The sequence below is a fragment of the Rhipicephalus microplus genome, chromosome 1 (assembly GCF_043290135.1).
Source record: "Rhipicephalus microplus isolate Deutch F79 chromosome 1, USDA_Rmic, whole genome shotgun sequence".
Taxonomy (NCBI): Eukaryota; Metazoa; Arthropoda; class Arachnida; order Ixodida; family Ixodidae; genus Rhipicephalus; species Rhipicephalus microplus.
In genome coordinates this window covers 11,772,771-11,790,271 of record NC_134700.1, presented here as the reverse complement: position 1 = coordinate 11,790,271, position 17,501 = coordinate 11,772,771, and the positions used below count along the sequence as shown (strand labels likewise).

Here is a 17,501-nt window from a genome sequence, read left to right as displayed (position 1 = left end):
TGCTTCGACCGCAATAATATTAACTTACCATAAACATTCTCCAAAGATCACAACCTTAGTCAGCTTAAAGATCACAACGCTGTTTTTATCTAAGAATGTGATATTGTATAACAAATAAGAAAAATGTCTATGAACTTAAGGAGGAGGATGAAGAAAGGACAGGGAGGTTAGCCAGTTCACAATGAACTCAAAATATTTTAATCAAACAATAAGTGTTCTGAAAGAAAAAATAATAAAATTTATAAGTGACTGGTCCAGTTCGGCTGGTCACGGAAGGCTTACCCCAGCGCACGTCTTGCTTCCGTGTTCATTGACGCCGTTTGAACTAACGTGGCGCAAATGCACGCGAAGCCTCAGTCTTGCATAATTCGCAATAAGGAGTTTTGCTACGGCGTCACTGTGCTCGGAGCAAGTCTTTACGCAAGGGCGCACCATCTCGTTCAAATAATCGGTCACGGCCTTCAACGGGGACCTTAAGCGCAGCAAGCCCTCACTCCAACTTATGATGCCCCTGAAATGCTCTTCACACGACTTGAGTGTCAGCAAAACATCCTTGCTGGGATATGTGAGGTTGCCACCTTCACTCCTGTACTCCTTCAGAATAGTCAGAGTTGCGTGCTCGCTTTCAGTTGAGCCTAACAAGGCAGAATTACAATGCCCGCATCCCGCTACAACACTCAGCATACCTTTTAAAAGGAAGCCGCCGATGTAGAAAAGGATGTTGCATTCGTTTTCTTGAAGTTCTTCAATGAACAAAATTTCCGAGTCATCAATGACATCAGCTTCCACCTCCCCGTGCTCTTGTTTGCCTTTTGCAAGCATGTCGGCGAGGTACTTAGCATCGTCGACTTCGTAGCTTGACGTTCCGGGTGCATGAAGGAACTGACTCACGCACACAAGCTTCAGGGCACACTTTAAGTCATATGCGTTAGGAACAGGCTTCCTGATGCGCACCACCGAAAACAAATTTTCGAGGCAGTCTTGCAAGATTCTGCTCGTGAGGAAGAATTCGTATCCTTCACTGCGCAAGAGAATGTCTTGGAGACGAAGAACGACTTTTGTTGTTATTAGTAAACCTGCTTGCGAAGGCTTCCACTGTGCCTTGCTTCCCATCTTCATTCCTTGAAAAACTTCGAGGGCCGAGTTCAGTAGCTCAATTGATTCGTGGTACCTCCGCATGTCTCGAAGGCTGAGAGCAACTGATGGGTGGCGGGAAGACATTAGCGTGTACCAGTTGAATACTAATTCTAGAAACCAAGCTGTTGTCTCTGCCTCCGGCTCTATCGCGTCCTCTTTAATTAGGTACCGAATCGCTGCAGGAGCTTCCCTGAAGAAGCGGACAGCAACTCCCACTTTCATTTTTGTGAAATGGCCTCGCGAAATGTGTAACTCTGAGAGCCTCGGGGCGACTTTCAGCTCTCGTTCAGCATCATACTTAATTACACTGCGCACATGGTCCACGTTCACTTCTTTTGATGGCAGATTGTGCTGGCATACTGTTGCATCACTCAGAAAGAATACTTCCGATGAAAGCAACTGTGACTTGACATTCTTCAGCACGTGTGCAGCATCTGCTGTGAAAAACAATTCTTTGTCTTCCAGACAGGGGTGAGGCACTGAACATACAGTAATGGAATTCCTGTGGCTGGAGAATCCGAGCTCGCGCCACATAGCCCGATTAGAAGCCCCCATGTCGCAAGTGACGACACGGATTCTTAAAGAGATTTCCGCGCAGAGCTGCACTATCTTCATGACGTAGTCCTTGAGGATACTACCCTCTACATGACTTCCGGTGAAGTGGTAGGCAATCACTTGCTTCCATCTCGTATTCAGGCCTCCTACCATGAACACTAGTGCGTGATGTGCAGGTTCGTCTGGATTTTCTGGCATAGTTTGCCCCCCCAACACCACATCCTCAGCGCGATCGAGCTCGTACCCGCGAGCAATCTCCATTTCATCCAAGAACAAAGCACAGTCTTTTTCAATGTCTTGCATGTTCTCTGCTTTGATTTTGAGAACATCGATGACTTCCGTCAAAATTCCGGGAAGAAACTTGAGGCCCTGAAGGCGACGTGCAAGGGTTTTTCCGGATGGCAAGGGGTAGCCCAGATTTCTTAGTGTCTGGTAACCAGTTTTTCCACAGGAAAACTTAATCTGAAGCGCCTGCTTGATTGTTTCTGCAGACCAAGTGCTTCCCTTATTACTCTGGCGCCCAAGAGCCTGCAGCTGGTCATCATTGAGGAATTTCAAACGCTGTCCGAATAATTCCATTTTGGTTTCCAATTTTTTCACCTGTTTTTTTAGTGCTTGAATGGTTGAGGTGGCTTTCCGATGGACTTGATGTAGCTGAGTGTATTTTCTGCCCATATCGGAGAGCTGCTTATTTAACTGCTTGTTTTCACGTGCCCCGTCAGGTGCATCGGCCGAGATCACAACTTCTTCCCTTTCCATAATGTGCGGTACTGAATCAGGCGTCTGAGAATTGCAGCTTTGCGGTTGCTGTGCGCCAAGACTGTCTGTGCGTGAATTTAAATTCGCCTGTGCACTTGTGAGTGGCGTACAATTAATGGCCGTAGAGTTGTCACCGCGTGTTTCTTGGCATGCATCAGGCAACACAGCAGGTCCTGCCCTGTCCTTTGGCGCCTTCCTTTGTGGAGGCAAGCCTGCAGTGCAAAAAAGGACAGTCACAAGCTGCAAGTATTACAAGGTAGCCAGCTCTAATCACAGGCCTGTACTGGATTTTAGCAGTATTATAGGTTGCAGACATATGCCTTTTCTCAGGTCGCAGGCACGTACCCCGACTTTCTTAATATCCTCAAACGAGGAATTCCACGGATCATCCTAATTTTTGAAACTAAATCATTTTAGCCTTGTACTGTTGCCACCTGTTAGGTTCATACAGAATCTTTGACGCACAGTGAAACAGTAACTTACCCCTGAAAGGGAACACCGTTGGCACAGCGTTCGGCTTCAGTTTTATCCACTGGTCAGCTCGGTGCTGCTCGAAATGGCTTGCTTCAAAATGTGCCTGTAAGTCCGTTATGAACCATGAATTTTAGCTTAGCTTAGCCTAGACAGAATTACTAGAAAGACACAGTATACCACACAACTTTTATTGAATTTCGTGATTTGCAATAAACGAATGAAAAACACTTTTCTGTAAATACGCAATTTAATAACAAGCAGCCTATTTTGTTTATACATATAGTGACTAAAAACTGGTACAAACTTCAAATACTGCGGCTGCGCCACACGTTTCCATAGCTGCACTTTTAGAGATCGCAAAAAAAGAGAGAAAAACTGCAACTTAGACGTGAAGCGTTTACAGCACCGACAAAGTGACCCACAGACACGTATACACATTTAAAAAAACAAGTTTCAAAGTTCTCGACGAGAAAAGAACACATGTCGGGATACTCACACTGCATACACACGAGGACTTCGTAGGCTGCCACTTGTCTCGCTTAATCTTCACCATCCATAGCAGCCTTCTTTTGGGCTCTGTCGGAAAATGGTAGAGTTTCCAACCATTTCTGGAGTTGTTCGTGCACATGGGCACGCAGCACCCAGTCATTTCCCTAAAAAAGTATATGACAGAGCGGCCACAGCTCCTTCTTTGCTCCCGTCGCTATGCGAAGTGAGATCTGCAATGGCGGCGGCCGTCAGGAAAAACCGGTCGCGGCGGCGAGCACCCCGTCAAACAATGTCCCCACCCTGCAAGGAGCGGCGGGCGAGGGAAACCATTCAGGCACCCTAGTTCCTCCGGTCGCTGTGGATTTCATGTAATGCTGCTGCGTGTGGTCACCTATGCGTATGCTTTTTCCGTGAGCTAATAACTGTAAATGTGGCGTCATTTCCCTGCATGCAACGCGTCTCGTGGATGCTCTGGCGCATGCACATTGGTTCTCAAAATGGGATCCATAGACGTCATGGAGGCGGAAATGTTGTAGGCCCGTGTACTCAGATTTGGGTGCACGTTAAAGAACCCCAGGTGGTCAAAATTTCCGGAGCCCTCCACTACGGCGTCTCTCATAATCAAATGGTGGTTTTGGGACGTTAAACCCCACAAATCAATCAATCAAATCCATAGACGTCATACTCTGGAGTTTTGCGGACATGCAGCGCCACCTGTCGACGCAACCAGACTCCCTTGCACAGTTTGCTGTGCAATCAGGTGCAACTACAGTGTATAAAACAACGATGATGTATTTAGATGTATTTGCACATTGAACACTCGGAGAAAGAGCTACAAAGTTCTTTTCGCTAGTCGGGCGCGTCACCGAACCGCAGTGAAGTGCTTGCTGGTTCATTCGCCTGAACGACGACGAAAATAAGAGCAAATGCAATAACTCCGCGCTCTACAAAAAAAGACCCGAGTTTGTGCTACTGTTGCATTGGGATTCGTCACAGATGTAGATGACTTTTACTGGTATTCCGCAGCTTTTGCAAAGCAGAATGGCGAGAGCGCTAAATACAGGTCGTTGCGAATGTGTTCGGTATGCAAATACTCGCGTTCTCCACAGCCATTCGTTTGAGTGTGATAATGTAGGTCTCCTGTTATTGTTTTGAGTAGTTTTCACGGAGAATCGTAGTAACTTTGATCATGAAGCTTAACATACTCTCTGAACGCGGTGCGGGACGTGCAACAGTATATAGACAAGTGACGCCCGGCCGCAATAAACATCGCACACGCTGCGACCACCGACAATTCGTTATACCCATCACACAGCGTTACCCCCACTAGGGCTTTGAAGGGCCCTGCCGCGGTGGTCTAGTGGCTATGGTACTCGGCTGCTGACCCGCAGGGCGCGGGTTCGAATCCCGGCTGCGGCGGCTGCATTTCCGATGGAGGCGGAAATGTTGTAGGCCCGTGTGCTCAGATTTGGGTGCACGTTAAAGAACCCCAGGTGGTCTAAATTTCCGGAGCCCTCCACTACGGCGTCTCTCATAATCATATAGTGGTTTTGGGACGTTAAACCGCACTTATCAATCAATAGGGCTTTGAAGGCTCTAAGTGCGGGCTTTAACTAGGAAATTGCAACACATGCTTCATACAGGTAAATTGCAAAATGATCGCAACCACAGGGAGGTTTTTTTTTTTTTTTTTTGCCATTGGTTTTCGGCATTACCGCAGCTATGTCAGAGGCACCGGTTTGGCCTTTCTTTGTACACTGAGAAAGCGGACGCTCGTGTATCTCTATTTGCAGTATATACACACGGAAGACAACCGTCAACAGAGCATTCGAGCATGCATGCGTAATAAAACCCTTTTATGCACAGTAAGCAACTGCAAGTAAGACTGCAACTGCAAAGCGAAAATCACTGGGGCCATTCGTGCCAGATTAAGCGTGCTTCGTACGACTGATCGCATAGATTGTTCGTATATGCCCTTAGTTTAATTCTTACCTCGACCTAGATGTCATGCAATGTTCGCTTGCACTTAAATTGCCAGGTGCAGCACGTCGAAATAAATTAGATATTTTGCATTCTGCCCACATTTTGTTTTGATTAGCTTTCTACTTTTATGAAGGGAGCTTGGATTAAAGGAAGAAGCTTGCCAGGTCGTATATTTTCAGGAAACCACACCTCAAGGCCAACGAAAGAGGAGGGTTAATGCACGTTTGCTTGCAGACAGCTCTCTGTGCACTACCGGCGCGGCGACGGGGTGCTGGTGGCAACGTTTTTCGCAGCGCCGCATGGGCAGAGTCTGACGTCTGTGGACAGAACGCGTGCAGCCCATTGCCGGTTTTCGCCCACTAGCTACTTACTTATTTAGACAAGTGAGTTCTCATTGCATTTTGCATTCAAAAAAGCCGTAGCACGTGAACTCCGCGCATCGGTGTCTGCAGGTAGAAATAAACACTTGATTATTTGCGAAGCCATGGTGACAAAATGTGCGTTCAAACCATTTTAAAGATATGAACAGGCACCTCGCCGCTTTATTCGTGATTCATGACGCGTCTGCGATCACGTGCCACAGTTTTCTTGTTTTCCCACTGCTCCGTTTTATAATCTAAACTCTCCACATGCGCCTTTTAAGAGGCATCGCTGCATGCGTTCCGGCTCTGGGCTATGCTTTTAGGCTTAGCTCGATTGGTGTTTCGGTCGGCGGAAGTGTGACTTCGTTTTCCTCTTTTTTCATGCAATAAAGTATGTTCGACGGTTCGTTTGTGTGAACACGAGTTTATCTGCACTGTCCGAGCGCTTTACGAGAGTCATGGAGCGGCAATCGCAAGTCCATGTATTATCGCGACTTCTACATTCACAACAATAACCTACGCTTAATGCCATATGCACGTGCTTTACGAGATTGTCGGTGTGAGGCTTCTTGCATCCAGGGCTGTAATCTTGAAGGTGGTTGTGCACAAGGTGGCTGCGAACAGCTGTGCAGTGCGCTTTTGTTGTCTGTTAAAAGCTCTTGAGGTTATCATGTCGGGGTTTTCTTTAAGTGAAGTACCACTGTTACGTTATTAAGACACTTGTGCAATCGTAATTTTTGAATTTTTTTTTACTGATGCGTTTTTCTTTTTAAATGTTTCCGGGTAACCTGATTTTCAAGGAAACCTTCTTTCTTATTAAATATTGTTTCGCATCTTTGTTACGAGGGTCAGATAAGCCACCTGATATGTAAAAACGTTGTGCAGTTCATACCTGGTGATAATTTGTTTAAAGACTCCCTTCGAAATCTGTTTCATTGTTATGTGTCGCATAATATAAACCAATTAAAATATGCACTGGCGCCCCCACGTTGCTAAAATTTTGTATTTCCAAGCTCCCAGGATGACACATTAAATGCTGCTAACTGCAACCAATCAAGATTCTTCTGCTCCAAAATTGAAATTTCGCTGCTCCAAAAACTGTGCCCAACTTAGTCTCTGCCATCTTAGCCCTGATATTCGCTTCACCACAGCTATAGTTCGTATTATCGGATACCCGGTACGTGTAGTGGAACCAGCGGAGATTTTAGTTTTTTATCTACTTTGTACTTTTACAACTCAATCCTTATGAATTGACGATTGGCATTACAAGTTTGTGTATCAGGCCTAAAGGAGCAATATAGGTACGACGACACGTTATAGGTGTCAAATGCAGCAAGGTAACTGTGCCAGATAATATTCTATATTATTAAGCTGTCAGGTTTTACATTACATGAAGTTTCACTGAGTTATTCAGAAGCGCAGTGGCAGAATTTTTCTTTAGTTTTGGCGAGGATATGTTAATCTGAGCCTAATCACGGCAAGAAGGTTTTTTTTTTCATTTATCTCCGATCAGACTTTAGTGCAATGAATGAGAATCTTATCTGTGACGTCAGGCACAGTAGCTCAAAACCATGCTGCCGCCAATGCTGTACCTCGTTTAAAACTGCATTAAAATTGAATGAGTTTACATCCATGCCATGCAAATACTTCTCAAACTGCCAGTCACCGTGTACATTCATGGCGTTCGCTTTCGCAAAAGATCAGATTTTTTTTATAGCTGCCACTTACGTGGGCCAAACCCACTGCGTGCTAGTTGCGTCTCTCGGTACTCTAAATAAGGTTTCTCCATCCATACATCTATTCATCTTTGACAAGCAAATTTCCACACTATGAGCAGTGACCATTCCGTGAACCCCCTCTTTTAAAAGCTGTGACTTTAGTACATACAAAGATAGAAATTTCTGTCGATTGAATTCAGACACGCAACTCTGCTATGCAGAAAGATGCCGCCGGCGGGACTTTCTTGACAATCGGCACCTGCTCCGAGAGTAGGTATGGTGGGCGGGGTGGCCGCAGTGACGTCACATGGTTTAGAAACAGGGAGAGGTCTATTGGCACAAACAAGGGTGCAACAACTGGACCAAAAGCATGAAATTTGCTGAAATTACAACATGCTGCGTCAAAATGCCCCGGCAGCCTCAAAGTTTTGTCAGTTGCGCTGACTTCCGCAAGAAACGGCGGCCACGTTGGCTATCTACAGTTACCGTATTTATTCGCATAATCAGCGCACTCGCATAATAGGCGCACCCCGAACTTGGCCGTGATCAGAAACTATTCTACCCCCCAGCGGTACAGTTATAACACGGTCCCCATACCCTGAAGAAAAAAAGAAATTCGAAGTGTGATGACCTAACCAATGTGTTTGTCGAAATGAAACTTCGAAAATAAAGTGTCCATGAGCGAATAAAAAAAATGACTGTTCAATCAATTACCGATACCCCCAAATTGCCGCTCTCCTTGGAGGTCACGTGTACAACGCCGGTGGCTCTGATTGCAATCAGCCCCGCCGCGGTGGTCTAGTGGCTAAGGTACTCGGCTGCTGACCCGCAGGTCGCGGGTTCAAATCCCGGCTGCGGCTGCTGCATTTCCGATGGAGGCGGAAATGTTGTAAGCCCGTGTACTCAGATTAGGGTGCACGTTAAAGAACCCCAGGTGGTCAAAATTTCCGGAGCCTGTACGTGCAGTTTGCATCATCAATCAATCCAAGCACGCATACCCTAACCTCAAACCACGGTGTAAGATATACAGGGGTGCAACAGCTCCACCAATTGCGTCGATTTGGTATTGTTACGCGAAAGGGTCAACGTATGAAGGAAGAGGAGAACAAAGTGGTCCGTTTGGAAGCAGCTCGGTGTTGGCACGGCTACCCTTCGTCATTCGTTCTTGAATAAACACGCCCCATTCTAATAGTTATTAATGGAAGTGCTAGGTACGATAATGGCACCCCCCCCCCCGACGTACGACGACTCATCGACCGCTGATGCGTGATACGTGGAGCTTTGCTGAAGTTGCCGACTTGCTAGTGTGCCACCTGCTTCCCGCATTCCGTGACAGCCCTACATCCAGCCCCCACCTTCGCTGGACAAACTGAGGAAAATGAAGCATGGCTCAGCTCCTACCAACGGACAAGTTGGTTTAATGGCTTGGATTCCACCGGCCAGCTCAACAATGTGGGACTCTTTCTCAAAGGAACCGCGTTCGTATGGTTTGAAAACCATGAAAGCCTGATGACGTGGCGCAAGTTTGTCAATGAAATCAAGTTGTGCTTCGGGGATCCCAAGTTGTGCTTCGGGGATCCAGCAGTGAAGAAGCAGCGTGCCGAGCAAACTCTTGTGCAACGAGCGCAAGTTCTTCGGGTAACCTGCACGACGTATATTGAGGAGGTGCTCAAGTTGTGCAGGGCACTGGACCCCTGAATGACAGAAGGTTGGACATCTTCTAAAAGGGATCGTGGAGGACATTTACCAGTTCCTCATCGCAAAAGGAAGTTTGGAGCGTGTTAGTGACGTCATCAAGCACTGCCATACGTTTGAAGCGCTGAAAGTGCTGCGAATTACACCAAAGTTCGGCCGCCTGCCCAATGTCACTAATGTCGCCAGATTTATTCAAATACCCACAGCACCCAACTGGGCATTATTGTTGGGGGGAAACAGGAAAAGATAAAGGTACAGTGCAGACCACCTATAACGTAACCGCTTTTTGCGCAGCACCGGTTATAACGTGGGTTTTTTTGACCACCGATATGTCGCTCATAGAACTCAATGTATAGGCCGACCGTTTATTGCGTAGGTGCGCGAAGGAGAATACCGGTCATAGCGCGGGGTTTTAGGCGCGCGACCATAAAATCGGCGAACGGAGCACTGTTGGAACGGTTTCTTGGCGCGCCGGAACGTTGGGAGTGTGAGCGGGAGGGCGCACGCGGAGACCGCCGCGAAAAGTCAAACATTGCGGAGGAGAAGAGAGAGTACAGTAGGGAGGGAGTCGGGGAGGCCTTGGAAGGAGAGCGTGTTTTCGTCACCGTGGCGACCGTGGCAGCGTCCAATCCAGGTGCGCGCTGCGCGGAGTGGGGTAGAGAAGCGGTAGCATGCTTTTTTTTTCCTCTCAACCTCCTTCTTTTGCCTCTTTGGATTTGCTGTGTGCGCTTCGCCGTGTCGTTACCGCCTGAGAGACCAGAGCACGTGTGTTGCGTAGCTCCTGTCACCATGGCGTCGGCGGCGTCTTCAAGCGGTGTGAAAAAAACTCCATGCCCTATCGCTGGAGATTAAGGAATGCGTCATAAGGGACATTCAGAGTGGCCTGAAGGTGTCGGTGGCGGCCAAATACGGCGTTTCGGACACGACACTGTCGACCACCTACAAAAACAAAGACAAACTGTGGCAGCAACTGCCACAGTTTCTCTGTCAGTCTTCCCTGTCACGGAAGAGAATACGTAGGTCAAAATAACGAAGACGTGGACGCAGCGCTGTTCATGTGGTTCCGCGAAGTTAGGGCTCAGAGCATCCCAGTAAGTGGCCCATGCTCCAACAAAAGGTCAAGTATCTCGAAGCTCTTTTAGGCCACAACGACTTCAATCCACTCAATGGGTGGATTCAGCGTTTCAAAGATCGCCATGGCATCAGCTGCAAAGTGGTGTGCAGAGAAAGCGGTGCTATCGACGACGAGTCTATCGAAGTCTGGCTTCGCTTGAACTTCGATGTTGTAGGCCCGTGTGCTCAGATTTGGGTGCACGTTAAGGAACCCCAGGTGGTCGAAATTTCCGGAGCCCTCCACTACGGCGTCTCTCATAATCATATGGTGGTTTTGGGACGTTAAACCCCACATATCAATCAATCAAAAATCGCTTGAACTTGGAGAGTATGCTGTCGACCTATACTGACAAAGAGATTTATAATGCCGATGAAGCTGGTTTATTTTATAACCTTTTGCCCAACCGCACGCTTGCGCTGAAAGGCGAAGCCTGCTCCGGCCGCAAGGTCTCAAAGGAGCGCATAACTGTATTGTTTTGCGCCAATGGACGGGAGCGACAAGCGCCGCCTCTTTGTCATAGGTAAATCGGCAAGGCCACGTTGCTTTAAAAAGCGAGAGTGCCTGCCAGTGACTTACAAAGCCAATAAAAAGGCGTGGATGACGCAGGATTTGTTCACCAGCTGGCTTTGCAAGTTTGATGAGGATATGGTGGCAGAGAAGTGGCGGGTCGTGCTTATCCTCGACAACTGCACGGCCCACAACGTCGAGCCGAAGTTGACCGCAGTCAACCTAAAGTTTTTGCCTGCCAACACTACAGCAAAAAGTCAACTTCTCGACCAGGGTGTCATCGCAACCGTAAAGGCGCTGTACAAAAAGCGCATTTGCGAGAGAGTTTTCCTGAGTATGCAGCAGCCTCTTAATTGACTGAATTGGCAATTGACATGGTGGTCGTTTCATGGTGGCAGGTAAAGGCCGATACCATAAGCAAGTGTTTCAAGAGGGCAGGCTTCGTGCGCAATGTAGAGGCTCTGGAAGACGATGAGCAGAGCGACGCGTCGCTCGCCGATGAGACCCTCAACACTGACGACGTGTGGTCCTGTCTTGTTGACAGCAACTTTGTAACCGCCACCGACACTTTCCAAGAATTTGTCGATGCCGGGGAGTCGAAGCTTTCTGTGAGCATAGATGGCGCGATCGTCGCAGCAGTGCGCGGTAGTGCGGAGGTTGCAACGGACGACCAGTCGGACGGCGAAGACGATGTCGACCAGACGCCAGAACCAGTTTTTTTTATTTATTTATTTATTTATTTATATACCTACAGCGCCCAACTGGGCATTATTGTAGGGGGGAAACAAACAGGAAAAGATATAGGTAGTATCTACAACATGAAAAGCAACAAACATTATGTAGGAATAAAGATAACATCAACACTCTACACATAAATAACATTATATAAAGACTAAACGTCACGTTACTAAGAGGTTGATACAGGTTGTACAATACGAAAAAGCAACAAAACATAATAATAAAGTAAAACTTTTAAACATAAATTAACTTTATAGATACATAACCTCATAAGAAAGACAGTAGAAAACACAACTAGGCAGAAGCCGTAAATGGTGAGCAAAAGCTCGAAATATCCCACATATGTCATGTAAAACCTAGTTAAACATTCTGCGAGGGCTTCATCAAAGGAAGTCGGCGATGACAGTACAACTTCATTCGAAAGACTATTCCAGTCATGGAATAGTCTTCCCGTGCAAAGACGCATTGGAATACCTCGCTAAAGTGAAAACGTACTGCGCGAAAAACAGTTTGAGCGAGAAATCGCTTCAATGCTTAAGCTTTGTGGAGGACGAAATTGTTCGCAGCGCTGTTCGCAAGCATCGCCAGATGAAAATAACGGCATTCTTCCGCTGATGCCGGACTTGAAAACTTTGTTTTCGTGCGGTGTTGGGATTGTGTTGAATGTGTCTGCGAGTGAAAAGTGTAGTACATTGCTTTTGAAATGTGGGTTGCCCATTTGACATAGGCAAAGGCCGAAAAAAGCATGCTTTGGTTATAACGCGGTACCGCTCATAGCGCGGATTTTTACAACTCCCGTGACTTACCTTATAAGCGGTCTACACTGTAGCATATACAACATGAAAAGCAACAAACATTATCTAAGAATAAAGATAACATCAGCACTCTTAACATGAATAACATTATAAAAAGACTAAACATCACGTTACTGAGAGGTTGATACAGGTTGTACAACACGAAAAAGCAATAAAACATAATATTAACGTAAACTTTTAAACATAAATTAACTTTATAGATACATAATCTCGTAAGAAAGACAGAGTAGAAAACACAACTTGATAGAAGCTGTAAATGGTGAGCTAAAGTTCAAAATATCCCACATATGTCATGTAAAACCTAGCTGAACATTCTGCGAGGGCTTCATAAAAGGAAGTCGGCATTGACACTACAACTTCATTCGGGAGACAATTCCAATCATGGGCTGTCCTCGGAAAGAAAGAATGTTTATATAGGTTGATTCGACACCTGTATTCCCTAACCTTCAGGGAATGGTCTACGCGGGCAGATCTATAGGTAGGATCAAGTATGTAGGTTTCTTTTCTTAAGCTTGTTGCACCTATAAAAATTTTGTGGAACAGTTTCAGGCGCATGTATTTCTGCCTGTCCTGCAAAGACGGCCATTCAAGATTGTCCCGTATGTTGGAAGAGCTTTTTTTTGAAATCATAGCTGGATGACACAAATCGTACTGCACGCTTTTGAATGCGCTTTAATTCCTCAATACACGTCTTTGTACCGGGGTCCCAAGCAGAACATCCATATTCTGCATCCATATAGTGCGAACATTTGAAAAGTAAAGAATTTTTTTTTAACTTAAGAAGAGCTTGCTTGAAGTTTCGCCTTAGGAAGTTGAGGACCCGACTAGCCTTCGCTGCTACGTAATCAATATGGTCAATCCAGGAAAATTCATTTTTGTATAAAACCCCTAAATATTTGTAGCTGGGTATAATCGTGAGGCTTTCGCCATCAAGAGAGTATTTTGTATTTAAAGTATGACGTTTTGTAGAAAACTGGACAATGTTACATTTAGAAAAATTTAGCGTCTTATTCCACGTATTGCACCATAGTAGTACCTTGTCGAGGTCACTTTGTAGTTGTACACTGTCATTCACAGTATTAATTTCACGGTAAAGACAACAGTCATCGGCATACAATCTGAGACGGCTTGATACTCCTTCGCCTATATCATTGGATAAATATGAAAAAAAAAAAAAAGAGGCCCGAGTACAGATCCCTGAAGAGCACCTGGCAAGACTGTTTTATGTGATGAGGTCGTGCCGTTAAGAACAACGCACTGTTTTCGGTCAGTAAGGTAAGCTTCAATCCACTGAAAAACAGCTGTAGGAATATGAAGTGCAGACAGTTTTACAAGTAATAGATTGTGTGCTACCAATATTTAATGGTGTCTACCCGGTCGTTTATACCGGGTAATAAATTAACAGAACTAATGAGAGTGCGTTCAGAACAAAACAAGTCTAGCACATTTGCACTATTTGGGGCTATTCTCGTGGGAGTTTGTACGAATTGGAACAAGGTACGGGCATTAATCATTTCACGAAATGCAAAGTAAATAGGTAACGAAGTGGTTAGTTTCGGCTGGTGACAGAGCCAGTCAATATTTGGTAAGTTAAAAATCTCCTCCAAGAACGGTATACGTTGCATCTAAGGACAGTAGTATGTTATTTAAGTCGAATATACATTGATGACTATTGCAAGCAGGTGGTCTGTAAAATGACCCAAATGCTATCAAAGTGCCATACTACCTGTATCTTTTCCATACTACCTGCATCTTTTCCATACTACCTGAAGTGCCATACTACCTGTATAAGTTGGAGGACAAACTGCATTCCAACACAGGACTCCAATTCCTCCAGCGCGCCCTTACAATACCATTGCAGTCACAGTTGAGGGAGTGGACGTTGATGCTTTGGTGGACACTGGGGCTGGGTTTTCTATTATTCGTGCCGATTTGTGTACCCGTCTTTGAAAAGTCACGAAGCCTTACGATGGACCAACACTGGTTACAGCCCAGGGAACAATGATTCGCCCTTCCGCTCTCTGTACTGCCCGTGTGCTAAACAGCGACATTCTTCATCATATACGATTCGCTGTGCTATCCCCGTAGTCCCACGAACTAGTTTTAGACTGCGACTTTCTTTCATCTGCTTCCGCGGCTATTTGTTGTGCACAACGTGTCGTCCATCTTACTGACACAGACCACTTGCTTAGTGACGAAACCTACAGGCCACTTCGACTCATCGCTGCTGTAGACATCGAATTACCCCCAAACGAACATCAATTAGTTACAGTTTTGTCCAACGACGTCGACTCTGGTGACATTTTGGTCACTCCATCGCCCCGTTGCCTTAATAAAGGTGTTTAGACGATGGCGTTCCAGACACTGCGATCAGACTCAACTCCGTCTTTAAAGTATAAGGCAAAAAATACTTGTTTATTTAACTGCGTTCGGAAGCGCTCTGCTGTCATTTGAGCGTCCCCGCGTTCCTCGCTCGCGCTCTTCTTCTTCTTCGTTTCCTTGTCCCAGCCCAGAACGTAAAAAATAATCAACATTCCCGGCCGCGCAAAGTTACCCACATAGTTCAAGTGGGTACAGTCTTTGTATCGGCCTGATCGCAAGGTGACCGCCTTGCAACTTGATCTTGCAAGAACGAATGACACCGTCTGCACTGCGGTACACTTCCGTGACCCTTGCAAGCTTCCATAGCTGGCGTGGAGTGTTGTCCGCATGCACGAGAACGATGTCCCCTTGCTTCAATGCTGTATTTGATTTCGTGTCGGCAAAGTGTGCAGATCATAATTGCAACAGGTATTCTTTTTGCGTACGCTTCCAAAAACTTTCAACCAGCAGCTTCCTGTAGTTGTGTCTGCGTATGGCGTCTGATCGTTTGGAATTACTGTTGACTTCGTCAGTGGTCGCATACGGTATGGAAGTCAATTTTCGTCCAAGGAGAAGTTCGGCTGGCGTCAAAGTGCAAGGTTCTCCTGCATCTGTCTCGATGAAAGTCAGAGGCGTAGAGTTTACGACTGCTTCTACCTCCGCCAGCACTGTCGATATTTCTTCGTAGTTCAGACGAGCTTTGCCGATAATTTTTCGCAGTGGAAGCTTCACTGATCGTACAAGGCGCTCCCACCATCCACCCCACCAAGGAGCATTTGGTGCTATAAACTTCCACGAAATGCCGTTGGTTCTGAGGTGACCAGCGACGTCCTCTTCAGAGAACATTCGGTTTAGCCGCTTTATGTCTGCCGATGTCTTGTGAAAGCTTCATGCGTTGTCAGAATAGATCACCCTAGGTAATCCTCTCCGAGCTGCAAATCGTTGTAGGCACAGCAGGAAAGCCTCGGATGTCATTTCCGAGACAAGCTTGAGATGCACGGCTCTAGATACGGCGCACGTAAAAAGTGCAACGTAGCACTTCGTGTCCAATTTCTCCGTGCGTGCATACAGAGGGCCCGCGAAATCGACTCCTACAACCTGAACGCGTTCGTTGGTGTCACTCGATGACTTGTTAACGGAGCAGTCTCAGCAGTTCCTGGGCCCGCACTGAAACGCTTGCATATATTGCAGCCATGCAGCACTCTTTTTACCAAAGAGCGAGCTCGACAAATCCAGTAGCGTTCCCGAAGCTGTGTAAGTGTATCTCTAACTCCTCCATGTAAAACTTGAAGATGGGCTCTGTTTGCCAAAAGTGTCGAAAAGTGGTGACTTGACGGCATTATGATTGGGTGCTTGACATCTTGTGTGGAATGCATGAGGGATACACGGCCTCCAACCCGGAGAATTCCGTCTTTGTCTATGTAAGGGCGTAGTTCAGCGATTCGAGATGTAGACTCGACTGGTTGGCCGTTGGTCAAAGTGGTGAGTTCTTCGAGAAAGCCTTGCTCTTGTGTACATTTTATCCAATACTGTTCAGCGTTCAGGATTTCTGTTGCCACGAGGTGTCCTGTATGATTACTTCTTTTTCTGCATCGGTCAGTAAATCTGAAAATCCACGCAGTGACTCTGAGAAGCTGTTGAAGCCTGCTGTACCGTTGAATATCAATTATCGGAACCGAGAAGTGTCATTAGTGCGACGTGGACTGTTGTAACTTCACCTTGGGTGGCTTCCGCTATGTCTAGTTCACAGAACTGTAGGGGCCATTCAGACGTCGGTTTAGTTAGCCACTCGGGACCATGCCACCATTTCGAGCTGCACAGCAGTCTTTCAAGCGTCGCGCCACGTGTGAGTAGGTCAGCCGGGTTGTCCGTTCCAGGACAGTATCTCCACTTTGATGGATTTCATTGACCTAATTTCGTTGACTCTGTTGGCTATGAACTGTTTCCACTTTTTAACGTCACCTTTTATCCATGACAACACAATGGCGGAATCTGTCCACATCGTGCAGTCAACTTGAAGATTCCTCAAAGCCCTTTTCACGTATGCCAACATTCTTTAGCCTATTAAAGCAGCCAGCAGCTCCAATCGCGGCAGCGTTGTCTCCTTAATGGGTGCTACACGGGACTTCGCAATCAACAGTATCGGCTTCTCAGGACTTGATACGACGTATATCGCTGTTCCGTATGCCGCTGGACTGGCATCGCAGAAAACATGTACTTGAAGCACATTGGTCTTCCTTGCTCCGCCGCCCAGATAGCAAGGAACGACGACGTCTTGCTGTTGCGGCAGCTGGATGACCCAATCATTCCATTCTTTTTGCAGGTCATTGGGTAGGACTTCATCCCAGCCAATTCCTCATATCCACAGTCTCTGAAACAATATTCGTATGGCAATAGTATATGGTCCTACAAATCCCAACGGGTCAAATCTTCTTGATGCTGACTGCAAGACAAATCGTTTTGTACCCGTCTGTGCTGTCAAAAACCGGAGTAGGTTTTCAACCGAAAAGTTGAATTCATCCTTTGCAGGATTCCAAACCAAACCCAGGACCTTGACCGACGTCTCGTGAAGAACGACCAAATCATTACTAGTAGATTACACTTGATTTTCAAGCGTGCGCATCAAATTTGCTGAATTTGTTGTCCATTTTCGCAATGTCATGCCGGCCGATTTCATTATTGTGCGCGCTTCTCGGCATAGTTTAGCGGCTTCCTCTTCTGTGTCGGCACCAGTGACTAAGTCATCCACATAAAACGACTCGGCAAGAGTTTGCGCTGTTTGTGCCATGACAGC

The 17,501-nt window shown here is 46.4% G+C and overlaps 2 protein-coding genes across 4 annotated transcripts in view; one reads left to right on the top strand and one right to left on the bottom strand.

Moving 5' to 3' along the window:
* LOC119178179 (heat shock protein 60A) overlaps positions 1 to 17,501 on the top strand; it is a 170,811-nt gene that overhangs the window by 82,653 nt on the left and 70,657 nt on the right. The gene's annotated exons all lie outside the window — the stretch shown is intronic.
* On the bottom strand, positions 176 to 3,992 carry LOC142796314 (uncharacterized). Its single transcript, XM_075886663.1, has 3 exons — positions 3,422 to 3,992; positions 2,935 to 3,028; positions 176 to 2,663 (listed from the first exon to the last, which is right to left on the bottom strand). The coding sequence occupies exons 1-3, from the start codon at positions 3,572 to 3,574 to the stop codon at positions 268 to 270; spliced, it is 2,643 nt and encodes an 880-aa protein (XP_075742778.1). The 5' UTR covers positions 3,575 to 3,992; the 3' UTR covers positions 176 to 267.

Bases quoted from the DNA above. Each gene is read 5' to 3' on its own strand.
- LOC142796314 (XM_075886663.1), bottom strand. From the start codon at position 3,574: ATGACTGGGTGCTGCGTGCCCATGTGCACGAACAACTCCAGAAATGGT. The intron at 3,029-3,421 runs GTGAGTATCCCG...ACGGACTTACAG, and splicing joins AGTCCTCGTGTGTATGCAGT to GCACATTTTGAAGCAAGCCA. The intron at 2,664-2,934 runs GTAAGTTACTGT...TTTGCACTGCAG, and splicing joins AACGGTGTTCCCTTTCAGGG to GCTTGCCTCCACAAAGGAAG.